General features: G+C 33.9%; 1 protein-coding gene and 1 long non-coding RNA gene across 5 annotated transcripts; both read left to right on the forward strand.

Moving 5' to 3' along the window:
* The first annotated feature begins 5,653 nt into the window (after positions 1-5,653).
* Positions 5,654-14,236, forward strand: LOC114389023 (probable serine protease EDA2). 3 transcript variants are annotated; one of them, XM_028349604.1, is made up of 13 exons: positions 5,654-5,681; positions 5,749-6,026; positions 6,840-6,965; positions 7,750-7,905; positions 8,940-9,122; positions 9,257-9,373; positions 9,500-9,553; positions 9,656-9,727; positions 12,343-12,548; positions 12,681-12,775; positions 13,196-13,270; positions 13,657-13,740; positions 13,989-14,236. In XM_028349604.1, the coding sequence occupies exons 2-13, from the start codon at positions 5,835-5,837 to the stop codon at positions 14,099-14,101; spliced, it is 1,473 nt and encodes a 490-aa protein (XP_028205405.1). In that variant the 5' UTR covers positions 5,654-5,681; positions 5,749-5,834; the 3' UTR covers positions 14,102-14,236. The 3 variants fall into 3 exon arrangements, with proteins under 3 accessions (XP_028205405.1, XP_028205406.1, XP_028205404.1); XM_028349605.1 differs by having other exon boundaries at positions 5,656-5,681; positions 5,787-6,026; XM_028349603.1 differs by lacking the exon at positions 5,654-5,681 and having other exon boundaries at positions 5,713-6,026.
* Positions 14,237-21,700: 7,464 nt separating this feature from the next.
* LOC114389025 lies at positions 21,701-25,931 on the forward strand. Of its 2 annotated transcripts, none has more exons than XR_003661686.1 (4): positions 21,701-21,947; positions 22,092-22,809; positions 23,307-23,574; positions 23,816-24,772. It is a non-coding gene; the product is annotated as an uncharacterized LOC114389025 (long non-coding RNA). The 2 variants fall into 2 exon arrangements; XR_003661685.1 differs by lacking the exon at positions 23,816-24,772 and adding an exon at positions 25,502-25,931 and having other exon boundaries at positions 21,702-21,947.
* The last annotated feature ends 226 nt before the right edge of the window (positions 25,932-26,157 follow it).

A 26,157-nucleotide genomic window follows, 5' to 3' on the forward strand; every position in this document is an offset into this window, starting at 1 on the left:
GAACACCACCATTTCCATCTTGTAATGTGGCCATTAACAGGGTCCCACGATATTTCCCATATAAATGTGTGCTGTCAACTTGTATGATTGGCTTACAGTACTTAAAAGCCTCTTTACATTGACCAAATGTCCAAAATACTCTATGAAACTGACGATGTTCGTGACTCACCCTATTACCAACAATAAAATCGTCATGTAGTATTTGAAAGTAAGAGCCAGGAGAATGATTTTGCATGTGTGTTAGCCATGACGAAAGTTTCGCATATGACTCTTCCCAATCGCCATATTCAATTGCAATCGCCTTTTGTTTCGTCATCCATGCTTTTCTGTATGAAACCTTATAGGAAAATTCACTATTTATCCTTTCTTGAATCAAAGAAATTTTTATTGATGGATCTTCTCTGATCATGCTTGTAATTCAAATAATAAATTAAAATAACAAATAACACAAAAGTAGGATAATATGAACATAAAAAACGTACCTACTACGTAAGTCACAATTAAATTTGAATCAAGCTTCTCATGGTCTTGTGTCATAGTCATATTTAGACATGTGTGCGGTCCACCCCATTGTGTCACTTTCCATGCATCAGTTTTTTAGATAAAATTGCCCTCATATAAAAAGGGCAAGGAGACTCGGCGTTGTTGTTGGGGCAACAAACGATATAATTGTGCGATTTCGTTTCAACAACCTTAAAACTTTGATGCACCTTCATCACATATTGTTTCAGTGCATTTTTGACCTCATCTTTACTGTCAAAATCCATGCCAACATATAATTCTTGTCCAACATTAAAAGTCGTTGGCATGTCCAAACCACAAATGTCTTCCTCGTCCGGATGACTCCAATTGATATTATTATTATAATGCAAAGCATCATTCCAAAATGGATTTTGAATTCCGGGTACACCTAATAATTTAAAAAAAAATCACGTCAACAAACTACTCGTATTTAGTTATCATTAAATACAATTCTCATAAAAAGATAGATGTATTCAACTAATTTTGTATTTCATAAAATTTACCTTCATTTGGGTGAATAATTGAAACTGGTTCAACGATGTCGGTGACTTCATCGTCTGTATCAGATATTCCATCAACACTATCATCTTCATCGAAAGACTCTTCAACGTATGAGTTAGATGCAAAATAATCATCATCATCATCTTCATCATCATGTAAATTGCTTATATTTCTTGGCAATTCCGACTCATGATGAGATACATTATGTCCACATGACGTAACAGAATTTGCAGCATGAACCATAGAACCACCAGCAACATCCTTTTCTACGTACAATTCTAGAACTGACATTTGTTGTTGTTGTTGAAAACTTTCGATCATAGTTTCAACATCTTCGTCATCACAAATTTGCAACGCAACATATTTTCCTGAAACTAAAAATCTACAACTTATACTAGAAATAATTTCATTATTTTCTAACTTTACCTTATCTCTAATTTTTTTTTCAAAGCATTGAAACTAATTCCGCGTTTAATCTGAATCGTTTTTTTACTGCCTTCAAATATTACACCATCATTGTCTTCATATACTCTTCCGTTGAAATACAACATTGTAATAATTGAATTCATGATATACCTACATGAACAAAATTAAAAATAATTAATCATAACAATAGTAGTTTTAAAATAAATAACTGTATTTGCTTGCTTCATCTACTAACTTAAACTTAAACTTAAAATTAAACTTCAACTTAAACTTAAACTACAAATTAAAATTTCATTCTAACTTCAAAAAACTAGAAGGGAATCAGGTAATTATTTGTAAGGCCTGTCCACCCATGAACAAAGGCTTGTAAATAATTAAACATTATTAAAATAACTTCAAAGTAAAAAACCTAATTACAAAAATTAATAAGCTTAAACTTCACGTTAAAATTTGTTTCTAAATAAAACAATTATTACTTCAATTAAATATTTTGTGAATGATAAAAATAAAAAAATCTATTTGCTTCCTCTATTAAACTTAAACTAGACATTGATACGTCATTCTAACAAAAAAATTAACTCACAAATAGCATCAACAAAAGTTTATAACCGAAAGGGTCACATGTCAAATTTCTAAGCCACAAAAACCATGAAGAAAGAGGATTACAAATAATTACTCATAATAATTTTAAAATAAAAATTCTAATTCAAAAAATTAATACACTTAAACTTTACCTTCAAATTTTAGTCTAACAAAAAAAATTATTACTTCAATTAAATATTTTGTCAATGATACAAATAAAAATATTTATTTGCTTGCTCTATTAAACTTAAACTACACATTCATACTTTATTCTAAAAAAAAATTACTCTAATTAAATAATTTATGAAAAATTCCTCAACTTCAAAAAAATTTCAAACACAAAATGGAAGGGTTACACTTAAAAAAATTTCAGACACGAAAATCATAAAAAAAGACTTACAAATAATTACTGCTAATAATTTTTAAATAAAAAATCTAATTCACAAAATTAATACACTTAAATTTGAGCTCCAAATTTGATTCTAACCTCAAAATTTATTACTTCATAATAAACAATTTGTAAATGATAAAAATTATTCTAAAATTTAAGTTGAAACAAAATGAAAGAAGGTTTTCTTTAAATAAATACAAAATATCCTTACTTTAAATAAATAGAAGACGGAATCAACAAACTTCAAGCAAAAGGAAACGCCTTTCTTTCTCTCTTCACACTACTTTGTTACTCTCTTCAGTGTCAAATTTTGCAAGTGCTGAATGTCAAATTTTGCAAGTGCTTTATTTAAAGAAAATTTACACCAAAGCTGAAGCATGCATGTGATCTGCAACAAAAAATTACATGCTATTAAAGCATGCTTGTGATCCTAAAACTATATGCATGTGACCCTGCTACATGCCCTAGCCTGCAAATCAGCAATGCCCTAACCTGATGCCCTAACCTGTAACCTGCAATGCAAGAACAGTGCCCTAGCTAGTAGTTTGATGGGACTTGCAAATTCACGTCCACGTTGGTCACGCAGGAGCCAATGGCGGGACTGTCCACGTTGGCACATGTCCCGCCATTGGTATTGGCGGCATGGGTTGTCCACGTTGGTCTCGCAGGAGCCAATGGCGGGACTGTCCACGTTGGCACATGTCCCGCCATTGGTATTGGCGGCATGGGCTGTATCGCTGTTGGTGCTGGCGGCACCCAGCCACTTCAACACCATTCTCGCCATTGCTGATGGCGGTATCAGTGGTATCGCAATTGCAGGTGGCGGCTTCCATGCAAAAACTTACCCCCTCCGTAAATACTTAGAAAAAAGACCCCTTTGCATAAATAGTTTGTAAATATGACCCATTAAGGTAAATTTGCCATCCCTTGAACCTAGACTCAAGGTCAACAACCTTGATTGTTGGGCACTATAATTACTAATAACAAGTGAATTGAGTCATATGGAAGTGTAAACTACTAGGCCAATGAGGCAATTGCCTTGAGCCCCTAATTATTTTTGGCATCAAAATTTTCCACACTTCTTCAATAAATATTTATTATTAATTTAAATGAATAAGTGATAAAATTGTTAATATGACAATTATTTACTATTATTTTTTATTATCAAGACAATATAATCTTGAGATATGAATATAAAGTATTACTATAAATCTTAGGATAACATGTAATAGGTTTTAAGTTCTATCGTATTTAATCCTTGATCCAATTCCAAAATGTGTCTAAGTGAAGCTAAGACTTAGGGGGCGTTTGGAAGGGATTTTTTTTTTTTAATTTCCTGAGAATTTAAGGTCGAGAATCTTAGGTTCTGTTTGAAGTGATTTTTTATTTTCGATTTTGAATCTTAGTTTTTGTTTCAGTTTATTGTAGGTTGAGATTCTTATGTTTTGAGTTTATAAGTTTCAGTTTATTTTTCACTTGTTGGTTCAAAAGTGAGAGCTCAAAAGGGCACATTGATGGGTAGAAAATTTGAGGTGAAAAGAATTGAATGAAATAAGGACTCGGAATTTGGGCAAATTCTCCAAGGAACCACACTTAGCATTCCCAGCAGCACTAGAATTCATAAATTGGTTTCTACATTTCCTCAATCTCAGCCCATCAACATCCCCAATCGAAGTATTCAAATCCACACCCAACCTCTCCAACTCGGTGCTCCCAATTTTCCTCTTCTCGCTCTCACTCCGAAACGAGAGTGGCGTGAAGGGAAGGGTGAGCGTGACTGTTTAGGGTAAAGGGTAGCAAACAGAAATAATAATCAATAAACTAATTTTTGTTCTGTTTCAAATTGAGTAAAAATTGTTTTAAAAAGATGAAAAGAACCAACTCATGTTTTTGTTTCGAAATTGCTTGCATTTTTAAACAAAAAATAAAAAGATGATAACCAACCCCAAACGGATCTTAGTTTTCTATCTTTGTTATCTAATTTAAAAAATAACATTTCTTGAAAAGAGTGTTTTTCGAGAATATTTTTTAACTAATTTCTCATAAAGAAGTGAAAATCTAACCTACGAAGTTAATATTTTGTTTTACTATATTAGAAAATTATCATGTTATTCTTATTAGATTAATTGATGTGATAAATAATTAAAGTAATTAGTAAAAAATATCATTAACTCTTTGATAGTAAGGAAACTGATATAAATATTTCAAAAAATATTTATGACTAACCAAACACATTTTATTTTTCTCCAAAAATCATAATTTTCATATTCATGATTGTTGAAAAAAATGAGAAAATGTGTTTATTTATAAACTGATAAATATTTTTTTCTGTTTTAAAAAGAGGTCTAGACTAATCTAGATTTTTAGTAAGAGATGAGTAAAATTTGACTAATGATTATTTTTGTTAATGACTTCAACACATTAATCATTTGTGTCTAATCATTTAGTTGAAAAATATTTAATCTATTTAAATGTTCTGGCATATGATATGATATAGTATTTCACAAAAAAAAAAAATATGATATACTATACCATTTAATTATTAAATACTATCACTAACATATTTGATTTGTTAAAATTATGATACTAGATAAGATAAGAAGACCAAAACATAATAAACTTATAAGTTATAAGAAAATTTTCTTATATATCATTTGAAAATTATCCTATATGGCTGTAAGCATGTGCACTTGTATCCCTCATTTTTTAAAATTCATCAAATTTGTAAATAAAATCATATATTTTTATATTTTATTTTATTTATATTTATATAATTGAATTCATTGATTTTATTTTTTAAAATTTGTACCCACTGACTTAGGGTCTTAGTCCGTCATTGATTAACGAAACAAGAAAAATAATATAAAATTTATTAAAATACTTAATATTAATTATCTTAATATAAATATCAAATTTAATGAGTTTTCTGAAATAAAAATAGAGAGTTTAAAATAAAAAAAATGAATATTTCCTTTTAATTAATTATTATTTTTTGATAATTAAAAAGATATTTGCTTGATTTATATTATATCCTAATTTTTTTTCAAATAAAATCGTCAAACAAAAATATTTATAGTTACTATATTATAACTTTTAACGAATCAACTGTACCTAGTTTATTTATCGACTACTATCGAAACAAAGTTTATATTTCTGATTAACTAAATTTTAAAATTAAAAAAATTGTCAGTTCCATTTTATTACCACGCGTCTCTCTCAAGTCTTCACGTAGAAGTGAAGTCTGACAAGCAAGAAGCAAGTAAGCAACTTCATTTTCTTTTTCTTTTTTATTTCCTTCAGTCAATGTCTCTGTATCCATATTTCAGGTTGGTAAAAACGCTGCAATAATATTCTATTTTCAAAGGGAAACCCAAAAACTGAAGCGCGAGGAAGCTAAAAGTAGCAACGAGGGATGAGAGAACAAGAGGATTGGAGGATTACGACAGCGCTGTTAACGTTGTTGTTGGTGTTTGTTTCTTCTTTTCCGGCGTTGAGTTACGGAGTTGTTCCTCCTCGTACTCTGCTCAATAAGCTGTCTCAGGGCAGTTATCTCACCACTCAGGAGCAATGGTTCAATCAAACCCTCGATCACTTCTCTCCCTATGTATCTTTCTCTCTCTCTCTCTCTCTCAACCTCTCTCTTTTTCTCTTTAAATGCAAAATAGAAGTAAAGTTCTTAGCTTACATGATAGATAGTTGTAAAGTGCAACCCTTGATTTTACTGTGGGTGGGAATTAATTTTAGATGCTGAAAGTTTTATAAGCTAAGGAGAAATGTTGAGTGGATTATAGTTCTTTCTCTCTCTCTCTGTCTCTCTCTCTCTTTTTTTTTTTTTTGATTTTGGTTCTTTCAACTTGCATCAAAATATGCTCGTCACCAATTGGATTGTTCCTGCTTAACCAGTAGTCTTGTATTCGAGTCTTATGCCCTGCATGAAATATTCAGAGGGAGACGTTTTTAATGGTCCTATCTCGAGTATGGTTGCATCAAGTGCAAAATACTCATAAGCAAAAATAACTAATTTCACACCTAAAGTTAGTTGATATCATTTAATTTTCCTAATCTCAATTAAAAAATAAGATTATTTTTAAAATATCCTTCATTGGAACTTGCTATGGTGAGTCAAAAGAAGTTATTGAAAATAGAATTAGAATTAAATGAAAAGTGTTTTCGGAATGAGAGCATTAAATAGGACAAAATTAGTCAAATTTGCTTATATTTAAGTCCAACATACAAGACCACTTTTTGCTTATATATGAGTCCAGAGGGAGTATGTGTTAGCAAAAAAATAATATGCTCCTGTGTTTTCTTTCTTAAGAAAATAATAATAAAAAATGGGATTGTTTGGTGTATTTACCTCATATGTTGATCGAATTCTGATGCTGTTAGTTGTGCGTATTTGGTTGTTGCACCACAGGATCACCATCAATTCCGTCAACGTTACTACGAGTTTCTAGACTATTTCCGGATTCCTGATGGACCAATTTTCTTGGTAATCGGTGGTGAAGGTCCATGTAATGGGATAACAAATGACTATATTGGTGTAAGTTGCAACCCTTGGTCCAAATTTTTGTTAATGTCTTTTATTGATTAAGTTGCAACTCTTGATTTCAAGACTCAATACCAAATATTGTAAGATCATGAGTTTTGGCCCCATTACAATTCTTTGTCTATTGTTGTGAGCAACAGTAAGGAAAAGGGTAGTCATCTACGTTACAAATTTTGTGTTTTTCTCTCTGTCCTAGCACATATATTAGATAGTCCCCATGTATTTATTTTCTATGAGGAGGTAGACAAAATTTAAATATGACCACACATTAAAAATTAAGGTTCATCCCCCCTCCAAAGAGAAATTATTCGACAGTTCATAACCACCAGCTCTTTGTAGTCTCAACCAATGTTTGTATAACACATTCAAATTTTACAATTTATGAAAAGAATTTAATAACATTTGATTACATGTCATATGAATATTAATTGGGAACATGGTGGTCAAGGAGACTATCTAATAATTTCTCCCCAACAAGACTTACTTTTCTTTTTGTTCCAATAAAATAAGAGGAGTGTTAGCAACACAGTCTCTAATACACTTCTTCTAATGCATGCTCTACTATTGGTTAAAATATATTGGAAATTATGAAATCAAGAGCGAGACTTATTAATTAAGAAGTGAGACCCACAAATTTTTGTGATTTCCAATATATTTTAGTCAATAGTGAATGTGTTCTAAAGAGTGTTGCTAGCATTTCTCAATAATGATGTGGCTCTTGTCAAGAAAAGATAATAATATAAACTAATTTCCATGCGTTATTTTATTTTCTCTATAGGTACTGGCTAAGAAGTTTGGAGCAGCTATGGTTACTCTTGAGCATCGCTACTATGGAAAGAGTTCCCCATTTAATTCTTTGGAGACAGAAAATTTGAAATATCTTTCATCCAAGCAGGCACTCTTTGATTTGGCTGTTTTTCGTCAGTATTATCAGGCAAGTTTGAAATTTTTAGAATACTAAAGAAACATAGGTAATACAAGGCATTGGCATTGTTCACATATAAGATGCTTGGAACCAAAACTTCAAAAAGCTGTAAATGTTTACTGAAAGGGATTTGTGTAATTTGTGAATGACATTCAGATGTAGATTAATGTCATCAATGATCAGTGGTACTTCCTCATTGTGTCACCCAGCCTATTTCATAAGGTTGGGTGACATCTGACCTAGTTATATATAATCCACCAAATGCATTATATAGATCATACACAATTGACCTCATGTAATCCCCTGTTCACCCATGATACTCCACAATCTAGGAGTTACTACCCACAACTACTCATGGGCATCTGATATATATGAGGCCTCCATTGCTTGGAGGGTCAGATTTCAATATTTCCTAATATGACATATTGAGGTCCATCTTCGACTTAGGCTGAATCACCGAGGATCAGTGTAAAACTAGTTGCATTGAGATAATTGTCATAGGATGTTTTCTGTTACTCAATTTAGTGAATTTACCTAATTATGTTGATTAAAACAAGTTGAATTGCATTTGCATGCAGTATAAGAAAGATATCTTGGAGAATCCCAAATTGGCTCCTGAGACTTCAAAGTTATTATCAACGAAGAAACAAAATTAATTGGAATCATAAGAACAGGAGATCATATTGATCCTCAGCAATTATTGCTTGTGTTCTCAGCCGGGGCTTGGAATATGTCATGATTCTGACTGGGTTGTGGATAAAAGTAAAATATGTGCATGCATTACTTTCCAGTTCTACAGTTTCCTGCATGCTTGTTTGATTATATCTAATGCATATATGGTAAACCATCAAGCAATGTCTTTGTGTTTCTTCAATACTTTATAGCTGTTGGTTTATCATATTTCCATCTTCTGTTTGTTTTTTAACTTCAGTTTTAGTTTTTTTATGGTATAAGTCAATTTTTTTAAACAATTCATTGTTGTATATGGTGTTTGTTAGATTGCTACTCATTTTATTTGATTTCTTGCTGTCATTTTCATGTAGGATTCCTTAAATGCAAAGCTTAATAGAACAAAAACTGAAAACCCCTGGTTCGTTTTTGGTGGCTCATATGCTGGAGCACTCAGTGCATGGTTCCGTCTCAAGTTTCCCCATTTAACATGTGGAAGTCTGGCAAGTTCTGCAGTTGTTCTTGCTGTTTATAACTTCACAGAATATGATCAACAGGTGAAGATAGTTATTTTTGTTTCACATACATCTTTTGTTTTTTCTATTCTAGATGCTAAAATAAGTCAAAGTTCCCTTTTATTCAATTTCAGTCAAATTTTGAATTTAGTTGAGTGAGTATCTTTCACATGCAGATTGGTGAGTCAGCAGGTGCTGAATGTAAAGCAGTATTACAAGAAACTACTCAACTCATTGAGCACAAACTTGCAACCAATGGAAAGGAACTAAAGGCATCTTTTAATGCAGATGATGTATGATCTGTTCCTTTACTCTTGCAGAAGTAAATTATACTTCACCCATAAACATGAATCCTGTTGCCAAGTAGACTATCTAGTATGATTGTCATGTTGCATTCTGACTTTTTCCCTGCTTTGCAGCTCGAAAAAGATGGAGACTTTATGTATTTAATTGCAGATGCTGCTGCTGTAGCAGTAAGCATTATGACTTTAGCTGTTACTTTTAATTCATTTCCTTCTCTTATATTCAAATTCACTATGTTGTCTTCTCTTTTTCTGGTTTTTTGAATGTTACAGTTTCAATATGGTAATCCTGATAAAGTATGCAAGCCTATGGTTGAAGCAAAGAATGCTGGAGAGGACTTGGTGGTATTGTTTTCAATCTCTGTCCTTTTCCAGAATATCATGAAATTGCTCAATTAGACTTCCTTTTTTTTTGGAGGGGAAGGGATATGGGTGATTTAAATATAAATTATAAACCACCTGATTTTTTCCCCATTGCTTACCATTTGCAAGTAATTAGTTTGCATTTTGTTTTCATTTCTTCCTTCTGTCACTCTAAATTATAGTTTTTAGTCCTGTAAAATTCTTAGTCATATTATACAACTCTAGTCAGGAAAGGATCCATTCTATCTCTCACATTGCATGAAAGCTGGGGCATAAAGTCTCAAATTAGAATATGATGTCCTCTGTAATGATATGCATGGTTCTTGGTTTATGTTTATGTATGTCCCTTGTGGTTGTCACTTGTGTTTACATTAGATAATCAATGATTGCCTTTATTCTAGCATTCATTTGTTAGAGGGCTAGCAGGCCCTGTCACAGCGAAAAGGTTGTTGTGTTCTGTTGTGACCTAGAGTTCAAAAGTTCAAATCCTGGAAATAGCCTCTCTGCTTCGGGAGTGGGGGGAGTAAGGTTGTGTATATCTATCCTCTCCATACCATAAGTCTTAGGATAAAGGGGGAAGAGAAAGTTAGAATATTAGTTTGTTTGTCCGTTAGAGGGGGTTTGTGTGACAAACTAGAGGATTTAGGGAAGGGGATTCATTCTGTATTGTTGGCATTTGGGAATTGGTCAGTGCTCAGTTGTGAAAGGGGAAAGATCTCTATTTTTTAATCTAGGTTTATAGAAACTCAGTCTCCTAACACACACTGTATGGCATCAGAGACTATCCTAGATTTGTTATTGTGCCACTTGTATTTGTTCACTCTTGACAAATGTAGGGTTGAGTTAGGCCTTAAGTGCAAATTTTAAGATGATATGAGTCTATCCCAAATCTTTATCTGGCCACTGATTTGGGCCACTCACATTTGTCCACAGCTCCATGCTCCAAATGTCCAATTTTAGGTGTGAGAGGGTGTGTTTATTGGAGAACTTTCTTTGCAATTGTGTTGCATATATCTTGGTAGAGGAGGAATGAATTCATTTTTAAGGCAACCAAGTGGAATGTGACGGAGGTTATTGAGAGGATTTCTAGTTTCGTGACATCTTGTGTGGCTGCTAACTCCCGCAGTGATTTACTTGTTGACAACAGTGGCAGCATTCATGGGACTCACGACATTAGATGGGAAGCTCTAGATGTAGGACAGGTGGCTCTTAATTGTGATGTCAGTGTGATGGATCATGGTGCCAAGGCTTCTTGTGGAGGGGTTATTTGTGATAATTTTGGTACCTTCATTTGTTGGTTTTCCACAAAGCTGGGATCATGTACCATTCTCATGGCTGCGCTTTGGGCTATTTTCCATGGCCTTAAGCTTGATTGGGAAAGAGGGTTTTGTAGTTTCAACTATCAAGTTGCAATCGGATTCTCTAGGGGCTATTAATCTTTTGATTAAAGGCTGTAGCCACTGCCATTCTCATCCTTGTTATATGCATTAAGTGATTATTATCTTTTTGATATACTGCCAAATTTTATTTGTAACACTATTTTAGCGGATGCTACTTGTATATCTTTCCATAGAGGTTCTAGGTGATAACAAATGCATTTCACCAAAAAAAAAAACGATGTGTTGAGATTCCATATTGACCAGAGATATGACCAGTGTAATCCTTATAAGGTTTGGGTAGTCCTCATCTTATAAGTCGATTTTGTGGGGTTGAGTTCATCCTTAAGCCCAAATTCTAAGAGGGTAAATGGGAAAATCTGCAAACCAAGCTTATTTTTGGATGTAATGGGTCAAGTCCAAGCCTACATAATAGAGACTACCCACAATCACTCTCTTGCAGTTCCAGCCATAGCATAAATCTGAACAAGACAACGTAGATGATTACCTAGTTTTTGCCATAGGGGTTATAAAGTTGGCTTGGTGGTTAAGGGGGAGAGGTCATGGACTCATGGGTTTGAATCCCCCCGGTACTAACAACTAACACTGGCTGATCACAAACAAACAAAAAAAATTCTGCCATTAACGTTGGTCCTTCTACCCTGTCAAGATCTTATGCTGGAAATTATAGGAGTCAAGCTACACACTGTTGAGCATGAGGAATTTTTGGGAGGCTATAAATTGAAAAGAATTGCTCATTCTCTTAACACTACAGTAAAACCCATAATGGTATTTCCTATATTATTCATTTTTTAGATTCCAACCTTGAGGACAAAGTTGAATTTCAGGGGGAGGTATTGATAGGGTAAATGGGGAGGTTAGAATATTAGATAGAGGGGTTTAGAGTGATAAATAAACAAATGAATAGGAGGATGTAGGGAAGGGGGTCAGTCTGTATTGTTGGCATTTGGGAATTGACCAGGTGTGCAATTGTGGAAGGGGAAAACTTTGGAGGAAAAATCTATTTTCTTTATTTTGTTCTTTGGCAATCAAGAAATACAAATTTCTCGGCAGACCCCATTAGTTTATAGTGTTGTGCATTGGGTTATCCTTTTACATTCATTTGTCAACACATATCCCTATTCCTCTCTCTCCCTCTGGGGCGAGTTGTGTCTTTCTTGACTAGTACATCTGATGGAAACTATATAATTCAATATGCAGGATGCTTATGCCAAATACGTCAAAGAGTACTACATTGGAACCTTTGGTGTTAATGTGCAGACTTATGACCAGGAGTACTTGAAGAAAACTGCTATCAATGAAGACAGTTCTACTCGATTATGGTGGTTTCAAGTTTGCACTGAAGTTGCATTCTTTCAGGTGGCTCCATCAAATGATAGTATACGCTCCTCAGAAATTGATGCAAAGCAAGTTCCTCATCCTCACTGTTCACTTTATATACTCCTCTATTGACAGGATTCTTTCCTCTTATTTAATATTTCATTATTACACTATTCTTTAATATTTGCGGTTGTTGATTCTTTTCTCATGCATTGCAGATACCATATGGACCTTTGCAAAAATATCTTTGGAGAGGGCATCTTTCCTGATGTTGATGCAACTAATTTATACTACGGAGGCACAAAAATTGCTGGTCTAGAAGCTTATCTATGCCTGAATTTTTATTCTCTTTTTTTCCGTCATTCAAATAAGACATGCAAAATTTTTATAAAGAAATGTGCTTTTATGACTCTTACGTTACCATTACCTCTTATTTTAATATATATCTCTAGGCCTTGTTGATTGTTATCCTGATTCCTGAACACAATCCAGAAAGTCATTTTGAAAATGAATTTTCTCTTTATGTTTACATATTTCAATCTGAACTATGTACATACCATAAAAAGTTAGTTTATTAAACATGTATTCTTCAGCATAAAACTTCTTTATGGCATCTTATGTCTGGATGCTACATATTTTGCATTCTATGTTTTTACTCTGAATGTACTATTATACGAAGTGTCTTGAATTTGACCTGATTTCATGCATCCTTTTGTGTTATGTACATGGACAGGTTCGAAAATAGTATTTGCAAATGGCTCACAGGATCCTTGGCGTCATGCGTCCAAACAAACTTCATCTCCTGATCGTGAGTTACCATATAATTTTTCATGAATTTAGACAATAACATTCTTTATCCTTGCCATCTCAGTTGCAATATGTCAAAACTGTATTTCTTGAGTCCCTGGTGAATTATTTATTTGATGGCTATCAAGTGACAAATGAGTGGCTCATACTTAAGTGTAATTTTTTGTGCTCAGTTGCTTGAATGTTAGCTGCATGATGTTGGGTTTGGCTCAGATGGGATCTGGTAGTATTCTTAGGTTTGTTTACAGATAGAGGAAGGGAGTGGGAAAAAGTTCTTAATCATGTGATACAATCATAAAATATATAGTGTTCTTCCTTCATAAAATATAGTATTTTCTATTCGTTCACTGAATGCTGCCTAATTGTTATATATATTAACCCTTTCAGTGCCTTCCTACACCATCACATGTAGCAATTGTGCCCATTGTACTGATTTTCGAGGATGTCCTCAATCTCCTTTGGTCCTTGAAGGTATGCATAACATTTCCACTCCAATTATTGTCATTATGAAATGTTGCCAATTTAGAACATGCAATTTACAAAAGTTAGCTTCATATTATCCCGTCAATTACTTGATGATAATGATTCCTTCTCTCAATTTCACGGTTGTAAACTAAAATAAAATAATAATACTATAGCAAGCAGCAATCAAATTATGTGATCAATGATTGTGCTGAGTAAACTAACATTCTGAATTTCTGGTTGTGAATTTTGTTCAGGTAATGAGAAGAACTGCTCCTCACCTGATGCAGTTCACAAAGTAAGGCAACAGATTACAGAACATATGGACTTGTGGCTATCTGAGTGCCAAGAAGGCAGCAGTTATATATGATCACTAGTATGTTAACCCACGCACTGAAATGAATAAAGTAATAAATTAGTATACACTAATTTCATCCTTCATGATCATTATATATTTAAAAATAGATATGGAAACATGTGCCACTTTATTTATTTGGGGATTGTTGATGGCGAGGGTGGTTCGTAAATTATAGAAACTTGGCAAAATCGACTAGTACAGAAGGTCATGCTATAGTTTATGAAAGAGTTTCAATAAAAAAAACATTTTAATAGTAAATAAAATGGGTAAAGAAATAGAAACGATAAGAAACTGACTTGTGTCCAGTCAGGCATTTCTTTATAAGAGATAGACGTCATGAAATATATTGTTATTGTTATTTAACAAAGTGACCAAATATAAGCCACAACAAAAAAGTTTTTCCTCAAGACATTCTCACGAGTTATGGTACTTTAGTTTCATCGCCAACTAATGGTGCCACTCCTACCATTTGTTCATAAAACGTTGCCTGTTTGATGCCTCTGATGAAAGGGAAAAAGGAAAAAAACTTAGATACAATATCATCTGTACTGTTGATATTGTTCTCTAATTAGATTTAGAGTTACACCTCGGTAAATAGTCTCAATAAAATATGTGCACAGAAATCAATAAATTTATAAATCACCAATTTGAAAGAAATAATATCTTGATAACTTATAAAAAAGTAAAAAAAAGTAGCTTAAGTTGGAGGAGGAATATATGGGTGTCTTCCTTAGCGACTTACGTGAGATAATCGAATGGAGGTTTTGGCTTTCGAACCCCCAAATTGCCATTGTCTCATCTTCGTCGCACGTTTGATTGAACACAAGCTCAACTGTTCCAACCATTTTGGTGATGGTTCTTTCAGCTGGCGTATCGTAACTCTGGTCTAATATTCTTCTTCTTTGAATTCGACCCCTCAAGGCAGTGCTCGTATCACTCAGAGAGGTAGGCCAACCTAGTCCGTTACTGGTTCCACTAGGCCAACATATATAGAACTTAGATCCAATTTGTGCCAATCCTATGCTTCAACCTTCCGCAAAGGTACTCATAATCTCTCTTACCATGAATTGATGGACTACAATAGTAAGGGTACTTGTTTCAAATGTGTCCATAATTGGGGCCTAACTCACATTTTTCCCGATAAACATCTTCGGTTACTCATTAAGGAAGAAGATAACCTGAGTGACGAACCCCAGCCCGTTTCTGATGACTCACTGGTCTCCAACAACCATGAAATGGCCTGCCTCGCTCTAGACTATCGTGCTTTGGATCCTTGTGAGTTAGCACGATCCAAAACCATTAAACTTGAAGGTACATTGGCAGGTTATCCGATTCTTCTTCTCGTTGATAGTGGCACCAGTCACAACTTTATTGCTCGAGAAATGGTAGTCATTGCTTATCCTAAGGGGTTTGCCAAGCTCAACTAGTCAGAATTGGTGGGTACATTATTGAGGTCAGTGCCTATGTGCTGGATTTGGGGGGATTCGACTTGGTCTTGGGGATAGAGTGGCTCACCACCTATGGTTGTACTACTATGGATTGGACTAAGAAAATGATGAGTTTCAAATATGAGGATTAGTTTATTACCTTGTAGGGGTACCATATCAGGGATGATCATCATTCTTTGGTTTTGCAAGGCATTACTCAAGGAGCTGCCATGGAACCAGTTGCGCTATGTGAATTGGATTCTCACAACACCCTTGTCCTCGAACATCCTAAATTATAGGAAATTCTGGACCAGCATGACTATATTTTTCACCCTCGATAGGGGCTTCCTCCAAAATGCATTCACGACCATTTAATTATCCTATTCTCAGGGAAAAACCAGTGAGTGTCCGCCTATACTGATATGCCTACCACCACAAGGATGAGATTGAATGTTAGGTTCAAGAATTGTTGTCACAGGGTGTCATTCGTCATTTTGTGATCCCTTTTTCTAGTCCAATCATCCTTGTCAAGAAGAAAGATGAGACTTGGCATATGTGTATGGACTTGCGAGCTTTGAACAAGGTCATCCATCGTCTTGGATTGTTAGATTAATTACATGGATTTCAGATTTTCACCAAGATTGATCTCAAATCAAGCTTCCTTCAAATTCAAGTGCAAGAGGAAGATATCTATAAGACAACATTTTGGACACATAATGATCATTAGGAGTATCTCGTCATGCCCTTTGGTCTTTTTTGATGATATTTTAATATATAGTCCCGATTGACTCTCTCATCTTGCTGAAGTGTTTTCAATTTTATCTTGTCATCAATTTATTGCTAATTGCAAAAAATGTTCTTTTAGGTTGTCCTCCATTGATTACTTAGAACATGTTATTTCGGAAAATGGTGTTGAGTTGGACCCTTCAAAGGTGCAAGCAATTCCGGATTGGTCAGTCCTACTTATAGGAAAGGATGTTCATGGATTCTTTGGTCTAATCGGGTATTATCTCGTTTCATTCGGGATTATGGCAAGATTGCCCAGCCTTTCAGCATGCTCACCAAGAAGGATGGTTTCTATTAGGGATCAGAACAGGAGCAAGCCTTTATGCATCTCAAGAAGTGTTTGTCACCTTCCCGATTCTTGCTCTTCTAGATTTTACCAAGGACTCCTTTATTGAGTGTGATGCTTCAACCCACAGCATTGGGGATGTATTCATGCAAGATCACAACCTTATTGCTTATTTTAGTAAGGCATTGTCAGATAAAACCTTGTCCAAGTAAGTTTATGAGAAGAAGATCATGGCACTTGTGCTATTTGTTCAACATTGGCGTCACTACTTATTGGGCTGCAATTTCAAGGTGTATATTGATCATTGGAGTTTAAAACACCTTCTACAACAATGCATCACAACCAAAGATCAACAATGTTGGTTATCCAAGCTCTTAGGGTTCCAATTTGAGATTGTTTATAAGCCTAAACTCAAGAACAAGGTTGTTGATGCCTTGTCTCGCAAGCTGCTTGAAATTGAACTCAATACCATCTCCATCAGCCCTTTTTGGGTGGATTTTCCCAAACTCAAGGCATAAGTATAACAAGATACTGCTTTAGTCGTCCTTTTGTGAGACTTCTTGCAATCCAATTTTTAAGTGAAAAGACATTTATGTCTTAAGACGGATCATGACCCTTAATTATTTTGATTAGATGTAAACAAATGCAAAGCTTAAAATCTACATCTTATGCGCTAACAAAACATGTTTTGCAATGTCTGCATCCGATGTTTTAGATGATAACAAGATGGAATCATGATCTGATATGACATCACAGATGAAATTTAAGACTTCATTTAATACTAGGTGTTTGAGATCTACCTTGAAGAGACATTTTTCTAGGATTTGTCAAATCTTGTGAAGAATGAATGAAGTCACGCTCTGAAATTCCTCAATCACCATCAAAAGAAAAGCTCTGTTGCATAGACATGCTTTAACGCAAAAGGAAGTGGTTTATTGCTGTAGTGTTCAACACACCAGCGATGAAGAGTGGTTTCTCAACATGAAGAATTCCACCTATTTAATGCACCCATTTAATGCTCCAATGACTACATTCTTTAGACGCAAGCTTAAGAGAGGAAATATGTTCGTTTAGAGACAACGAATACTTGATTGAAGGGGACCTATATATACTTGAAGCTTTGAAGACATGAAGTACGTTATGAAGTGCTCACTATCAAAAAAAAATTTGTTAAAAGCTTTTTGTGTAAATTCTTGTAAAGTTCAAAAAAGCTCTCAAAACAATTTGTTCATCTTGAGAGAAAAGACTAAGTGCTAAAATTGTTTTTCCATCTATAAGATGATAAAGTGTTAGATCATTGTGCAATCAAAGCAACAAATCTTTTGATTTGTGTTAGAGCTAGCAATGACTTGGTAGGACAAAAAATACTAGTTGTAAGAAGCTTGGTGTAGAGCTTGAGTTAAGGAGCCAGAAGTAACAGTGATCAATACTTGTAACTTGTTGAACTGACTTAGGTTTTGAATTTGATCTTTGGTTTTGAAAAACTATTTGTTTTACAAAGATATGAAACTATCATCTGATCTGCCCTACGAAAATTTGATGTTTTACTTGTTTATTAAAAAATTACATGCAAGTAATTAGTTTTACTTCAACAGGCGATATCTTTGTTGTATTTGAAATTTTTTTAAGTTTAGCAAAAATCACAATTCAACTCCATTCTTGTGATATTTGCCTTTACACCAATTCTGTTAGACAAATGACCTTAATAACTTAAGAGAGAGGGGGGTGAATTAAGTTAAAAAATTTCTTGTTTAATTGACTTCTAAATCCCCTTTTAAATCTATATGTTAAGAATATTGAAGATGAAGATGAAAGTTATATCAACATAATGCTTCAAGTGTGCAAGATAAATAAAATATGCAAGATAAAGTAATCAAGATAGGGAAGAGAGGAATGCAAACTCAGTTTATCCTGGTTCGGTCACTTACTGTGCCTACGTCCAGTCCTCAAGCAACCCACTTGAGATTTCCACTAACTTTGTAAAAATCCTTTTTACAATTTCTGAACACCAGAGGGATTCCTTTCCCTTGTGTTCAAGAAACTCACAATTCAAGAGACAAACAACCTCTTTATCTCAATAAGTCTTTATAGAAAGTACAAGTGTTTTTCTCTCTTTTAGATAAGAAGATACAAAATGAAATTCTTAGAAGAATCCTTAATTGATTTGCAAGTGTTTGACCAATGATTTGTTTTTGAGAGGATAAAATAATAAGGTTCTAAAAAACTCTAAAAACGTTCGTAGATAAGTCACATATTTATAGGCCCTTGGTAGTTTTTCAAAAACTTATGAAGGGATGTGACTTTTCAGAGTAACTTTTAAAATTTCCTCACTGGTAATCGATTACAACTCTTTGGTAACCGATTACACAATTATGTATTAAGGAGTCATGACTTATGTTGTGAGGCCAAACCTTTGCAATCACTAAGAGATTCTTTTAACAAAGATAGACTAAGACTTAGCTTTCTTCTTGATCTTTGTTTTCTTGGTCTTGATTTGGACTTGAAATAAAACTTCTGTTGCTTTTGTCTTGGCATCATCAAAACCTTCATACACATACATTCACAAATCCTTCATCCATGCCTAATTATACTCTTAAGGATAAGCTATTTTTCTTTAAGGGTTGATTAGTTCGCTCTAAGAATTCCGATTTGATTCATGTTTTGTCGAATGAATTCCATGACACCGTCACTAGAAGGTATTTTGGTTTCACTAAAATATATAAATGACTTGCATGTAATTTTTTTACATTCGCCATTATGACATGTGTTAGAAAAAATAAATATCAAGCCATGTCCTTTGTTGGTTTACTGCAACCTATTCTGTTGCTGAAGGTCGTTTAGGAGGATATCTTTATGGATTTTATCACAAGCTTGCCGAAATCACAAGGATATGAAGTTATATTGGTGGTGGCAGATCGCTTATCAAAATATGCTCATTTCCTGTCCCTTAGACATCCTTTTACAGCAAGGAATATAACAAAAAAATTCATACAGGATGTGGCCAAGTTGCATGGATTTCCTAAGTTAATTATAAGTGATAAAGACCCTATTTTCCTCAGTAAATTTTAGGGCGGGCTTTTCCGACTTCAGGGGACAACTTTGAGAATAAGTACCTCCTATCACCCCCAAACTGATGGTTAAACAAAGGTGGTAAACCGCTGCTTGGAGACTTTCCTCCTTTGTATCAAATCTAAACAACCTACTAAGTGACACTTGTGGCTGTCATGGGAGGAATTATGGTATAATACCTCTTCACATTCAGCAATAGGGAAGACTCAAGTTGATTTTGTAGCCACAGTGTTGATAGATCGTGATGAGGCTCTTCACCCCTGAAATTCCATCTCCATAGGTTGCAACAAACAATGAATAAGTATGTTGATTCTCATCGTCATGATGTCACCTATGCTGAGGGCAATCTGAGTTATGTTAAACTACGTCCTCATCGCCAACGATCAGTTGCTTGCCGCATCAATCCTAAGTTGTCACCCCATTATTTTGACCCCTATCAAGTTATTTCGTGCAGTGGTGAGGTGGCCTACAAACTACAATTGCATCCTTTCCCCATATTTACCCGATTTTTTATGTTTTGCAACTTACATGTTCTCTGAAACTCGATTTTGGAGCCACTACCTTGCCCCCATAAATGGAAGTGGATGAACTCATGAGGTCCAACATTTCGATGCTCTAGTGCAAGAATGACTCATTTTGTGGAAGTTTCAACTAGTGAAGGAGGCCACTTGGGAATTTGCAACTTTGATTCAGACTAAGTTTCTTTTTTTAGCCTTGAGGACAATGCCAATTTTGTAGTAGATAGTATTGATAGGAATCAGCCCAATAGTGGAAACCTTAGAAGCTTTACACATAGGCCCAAGAGGGCAATACCGTCCATTCATAATTAGTGTTGTAGTGCTTTGTGAGGGGGGAGGGGAATAAAGTTAGTTAGAGGAGTGAGAAATTAGAGGGGGAATTTTTTATATGGGGAAATCATTGTAGGGTAGGGATATGGAAAATTTGGAATGAAATTGGGAGTCTAGAGAACCATTCTCTAACTTAGGGAAGCTTTGCTTTCATTTTATTCTATGCTTTGATCCTTTCTTATACTCTTTGTTGCAGTGACCTCTGATACAATACATATCAAATACTCTATCCATACATGATGGTGTTGACTTTGAAGAACTGGTGTAAGGAATATTATATAAAGCTGGAAACAATATTCATACAAAATGAGATCAATAAGAAGTTGTTGCGGAGTTGTGGATAGTGGGGCGCTTGTGCTTGTTAAGTTGAATTGCTGAAGATTAATCCTATTCCTCGATAATTTGACCATCAGGTTCCTTCTCCTCCCTTTTTCTCTATTAATTAGTTACTATATTTTTATTTTTAGATTAAAACTAAAACTCAAAGCTAGTGCAAAAAATCTCAAAGCCAATGCAACGTTGAAAATTAAAACTAAAAGCAAAACCAAATTGTTTTATGCAATTTTCAAGGTAGAGGGAGGGGAAAGTTGAAAATTAGGTACAATCATTTGACCTATAGGCAGCAATATAAGATGATTGGTCACCCAAACATAGAAATCAACGCTACCAAAACTTGTTCCCAAAGAACGCGTGAAACATCCCAACCTTCTAGCTTTCAAAATGTAAGCCAAAATAAACTTGTTTAACCTTTGTAAAACATCCATATTCTATCATAATACCTCCACTGCAGCTAATGAACCCTGTTAGTACACCATACTTCACTTGTCTGCTACCTTGGCAAGACCTCTATATGTTCAACTAGATCCTCCCTGTCAAAACACTAATCCAACTTGTATTCATCCCACAGATGCATATCACAAACACCCATCCAAAATTGAGGTTGCTACCAATATTAACACATATTTTACTGCACATAAAACTCACACTACTAGAAAAAGCATTTTTTACGACAGTGAAATGACAACGGTTCATCAAGAATCATCTTAGTATATAAGGCGGTACCAATTTTGTAAATACAAGTTTTTCAACGAAGATGGTTGTGTAAAAACCGTCTTAGAATGTTTTTCTTTTTCTTAATATGCAGCTCCCACTTTATATTCTATGGCGCTTTATATTCTTTTTTTTTAATATGTCTTTCTCTATTCTTACCTCTAGGGTTCCCAAAACTTGCGAGAGATCTCTCTCGTCGCACCTCTTTGCCGGAACGATGATCTCTGCACAGGGTGACCACGACCACCACTACCACCATCAGCCGCAGCTTCCTAGCTCCACTGACACCTCTCGGTAGCAATTCACTTTGGATCACTTCGAGCTCTTCTCCGTCAAGCAGGAACCCGCGTCTTTCATTCTTCTGCCATTACGCGGTCATGATTCTAGTGAAGGTTTTTTTCCGTTCCCTTTAATCTATTCACTGTAAATCCAATTTGTTATTGATTTTGCGTTGCAACTTTTTTTCCTTCTTGCTCTATGTTTATGGTTTGTGTTTCCAATTCAGTGCGTCATTTTATTGGTTGCTCTTGATGTAGTTAAGTCAGTTGGTGGCGGATTCTTCGGGAGGTTTTACACTTCTTTCGCGCCAAATACATTGGAAATTAGTTTTAATTTTACTCTGACTTCATCTATTTCATAATTAGGTTTTATTAGGAAATTTTTAATTGGAAATATTTGTGTATTGATTTTTCTGTTATTTGATATAGTGGCTTGTTTTGGTGAGCAAGGATAGCCTATTCGTAGTTGCTTGCCTTTGTTTCTTTTAGTTGGTAAATCTTGCCTTTGTTATGGGAATATGACCAATGCATGGAAGGTTAGTAACAAGGCTTGCTCTATACTGTCTATCCAATTTAAAATCTATTGAACATTTTATGGATTCTATTTCTCTACTAAACATTTGAAAATTTGTAAATCTTTTTCAATTTCCATTTTCTTAATTTCTCTTTCGTATTTTTTTGATACAATTTTTTAATTTAATTTGAGAATCTCTGCTCGGAAAATTTTTTCCTACAAGATGTCTTGAAAGTTTGCATCACAAAATATAGAAATGCTTCCCGCATATTGGGTGATTAGTTAGCTCTTGCTTCGGTTGGGATGTCAAAACCTCATTTTGACGCTAGCAGGTTTGCCAAAGCACTTGCTTTCTTTGAAGATATTAGGGGTAGTTCAGTATTGTTCTTACCTTGTTCTCTGTACAATTGGACTCTACCTGAGGGTGCTCGTCTATTTCATGGCATGCCATTGGATGTTAAGGTATAATGCAGAACAATATTTCTGTCTGATACTCATCTGGTGCTTTAAGTAAGAATTTTGGAAACTTTATAAATATATTTCGCCTTTAGCTTCAACCTAATATTTTAAACTTGTAGCAACATTATTTTTTTGATCCTCAGCTAAATGCTTGAAGTTAGAATTTGGGAAATCTTATAAAGATGATCTAGTATCTTATTTGGAGGTTTTCCTTGTCCTGATCACTTAATATTGTTCTAATTATGATAATATCTTATTCTTAGGCAGCTTAATGCATTATACTTGGGGGGGGGGGGGGATTTTTTGTTAAGGTAATATTCAGTGGTGCTTTCATTAGCCTACTCATTGATATAATGGTGTGATTAAGGAAATTAAAAACTAAAGAAGTCTAGGTGCTTTTGACAATTATTATTATTATTATTTCAGCATTTATGAAACTTGTGATATAGATATAGCTTAACTAAAATTATCTCTGATTTTAACTGAAACTTGTGATGTAGATTTATGCTACCCATCAATTGGAATTCTTGGAAGTTGCAGACCTCATTTTTGTAAGCTGCAGAAAGGCAGGGTCAACAACAAACAACTTATGAGAACATTTGCTCTTTTATCTTTTGGTGGCTCCATCTTCATATTGGGAAAGACTGTTTTGATGGTTGTTGTTGTTGTGGAAACTTCTCAACGCCTTTTACTTGGAATGATCACATAAGTTTTCAGGGCACCTATTTCATTTTTTGATACCACACCTTCAAGCCGAATTGTGAGAGGGTCAGTTTCACTATTATTTCTTTATTTGATAGATTGTTGCTATCTTTTGATTATTATCAGCTTTAATCAAATTTCAACCATTCTCTTCTTGATGATTATAGTCATCAACGGATCAAAGTAGTGTAGGCACAAACATACCATATAGATTAGTTGGACTAGTGTTTGCATTTATCTAGTTATTGAGTATCATTGTGTTAATGTCCCAAGTTGCATGACAAGTCATTCTCCTTTTTTTTTGTAGTGCTTGCAATTTCCATTTGGTATCAGGTAACAACTGTATCAATATTTGACAATGTACACAAACTAAATCATATCATTTTCCTTGTCAAAGTCTTATTAGCATGAACTAAAAAGATAAAAGCATTAGTTCGTGTACTTGTCATATCAATTTCCTCTTCAATTTGGTCTTCTATTTTGTACTTGTCATTTTGGTTACTCTTCCAAGGTCTACCATTGATTCAAGTAAGCTCCTTCTTCCCCTATTCATCTTATCAGTAGTGGTAGCAATTACATGCATGCATGTGAGAACCACTTTTCTATTGCATTATTTTAAAAAGCTCTAAAGATTTTGGCACAGGCATTTTGGCCTTAGATTTGGTTTTTTCTTAGTACTCTAGTCCTATGAGGGAATGGTCAAAGACAGATTTATTTGTAGCAATGGGAGCCTTGGCCACCCTCACTTTCTTATAGTGCATGTAATATTTCTTCCTTTAGTCAGAAAAATACTTTATAATTAGAGTGAGTTTGGTTATAAATTAAGAGTATTTTGCTACCTTTTGTATACTATTTTTTTAATAGGTTGTGTACCTTTTGTATGTTGTGTATCATCACTTTTCAATCAATGATAATTATTTAATTCCCATTTTTCTTTTTTCACTCTTCACAATTTCTAAAACTACTAACTAATGAAGACAAATTACTTTGATATTACAAGTTAACACAATTTTACCTAGCCAATTATTTGAGTTCAGAAACACTTAAGTTTCAAAATTTTGAAAAATAAGTTATACACTGTAAATAAAATAATTTTACATTATTACCTAATTATAATTCAACATATAAAATAAATTTAACTTATTAATTTTTATGATAACTATATTATACTAATCAGGAGCGAAACCAGGTGTATGTGTTTAGGGGTAGCCGCCACCAGTAGGATTTTAAGGCTCTTAATGTTTACAGTTAAGAAAAAGAAATTGCCCCCGTTCCCCCCCCCCCCCCCCCCCCCCCCCCCCGGCAGTCCCTTATAATATTGATCAACTTGATTGGGACTTGTCTTTTGTGTTATTATAGTATATCTAATAATCCGGTTAATATTTTTTACCACAATTTTGTTTTACATTGTATATGACCAAATGGATTAATTCCAATCCATTAACTCAAACTCTTTTTTTTTTTTGCTCTTAGACACTATTTCTTATCTTGAATTTGATCTACTTTATAATTATATCAAATATTTAATGTTTTAGCTATCATTTAAGTCACTGTTTCAACATTCTAATCTAATTCATATAAAAGTCCTTTGCTTAACGTTGAATTTACATATAAATATTACATGCTTTGATTTTAATAAACTTCTATATGAAAAAATGGTCCACACAATATTTTCTTAGGACCTAAATATTATATTCAACTTGCTATTCTAAAATAATTAAATATTATTTCAGTCTCAAATATTGGTGTATTTAGACTAAAAAGTTAATGTTATTTTATCTTGACTTACTAAATTATTGTTTTGATGTTAGAATATCATGCTTACTATAAATTGCAGATGATGATTTCTGATATTTCCAATAGAAAAATTAGTTTATTGGATGCAATACTTTGTGCATTATTTTGTTTTTGTTTTTTTGGCCGAAAACAATATTTTCAAAAGTATCTAATTTGGTAAATGACCATTTGTTGCAAACATGACATTGTTTTTCAGGAGAATATTAGACGTCGTGTTTGCATAATATATGATCCATCAAGGTCTGATCAAGGTGTTCTAGCTCTAAAGGCCTTGAAGCTTTCTGACTCATTCATGGAACTCTATTGCAACAATAATTTTATTGGAGAGGAGTAGTAATTTTTTTTGGATGTCTTGTCTTTAAGTTGAATCACTTGATTTCTTATTTTTCTGTCTTGTGAAATAGATTGAGGGAGAAGAACTTATCATGGGGGATATCTTTGACCCGTAAGCTTTTCTAAAAATTGTCTTTCTCTTAAGTGGGTTTGACCATATAGTCCTTCATATAATGAATTATTGTTTTTTTTCTTTTAATTTTTTTAATATGGAATGCATGTACTTACTGAATCTTAAGAAGTAAGTTGATTGGAATTTCGAAATGATTGTTAAACACATTTTTCATGGTGAATTAGAATGGTAATAGTAAGTCACATTTGTTAGCACAACAATTAAGAATGAATTAGACATGCTATTGACGTTAAGATTAATAACTTTTTCATGCATATTATTGTGTGGAAGTGTATTGATTAGCTTTGTATTATTTTTGTAAGTCGTTTACTCAGTTTGTAATCAACTCTGATAATGCTTCATATATAATTTATATCAAATCAAAGTTTTAAATTCTGCCCTCATCA

Source organism: Glycine soja, chromosome 16 (genome assembly GCF_004193775.1).
Source record: "Glycine soja cultivar W05 chromosome 16, ASM419377v2, whole genome shotgun sequence".
NCBI lineage: Eukaryota > Viridiplantae > Streptophyta > Magnoliopsida > Fabales > Fabaceae > Glycine > Glycine soja.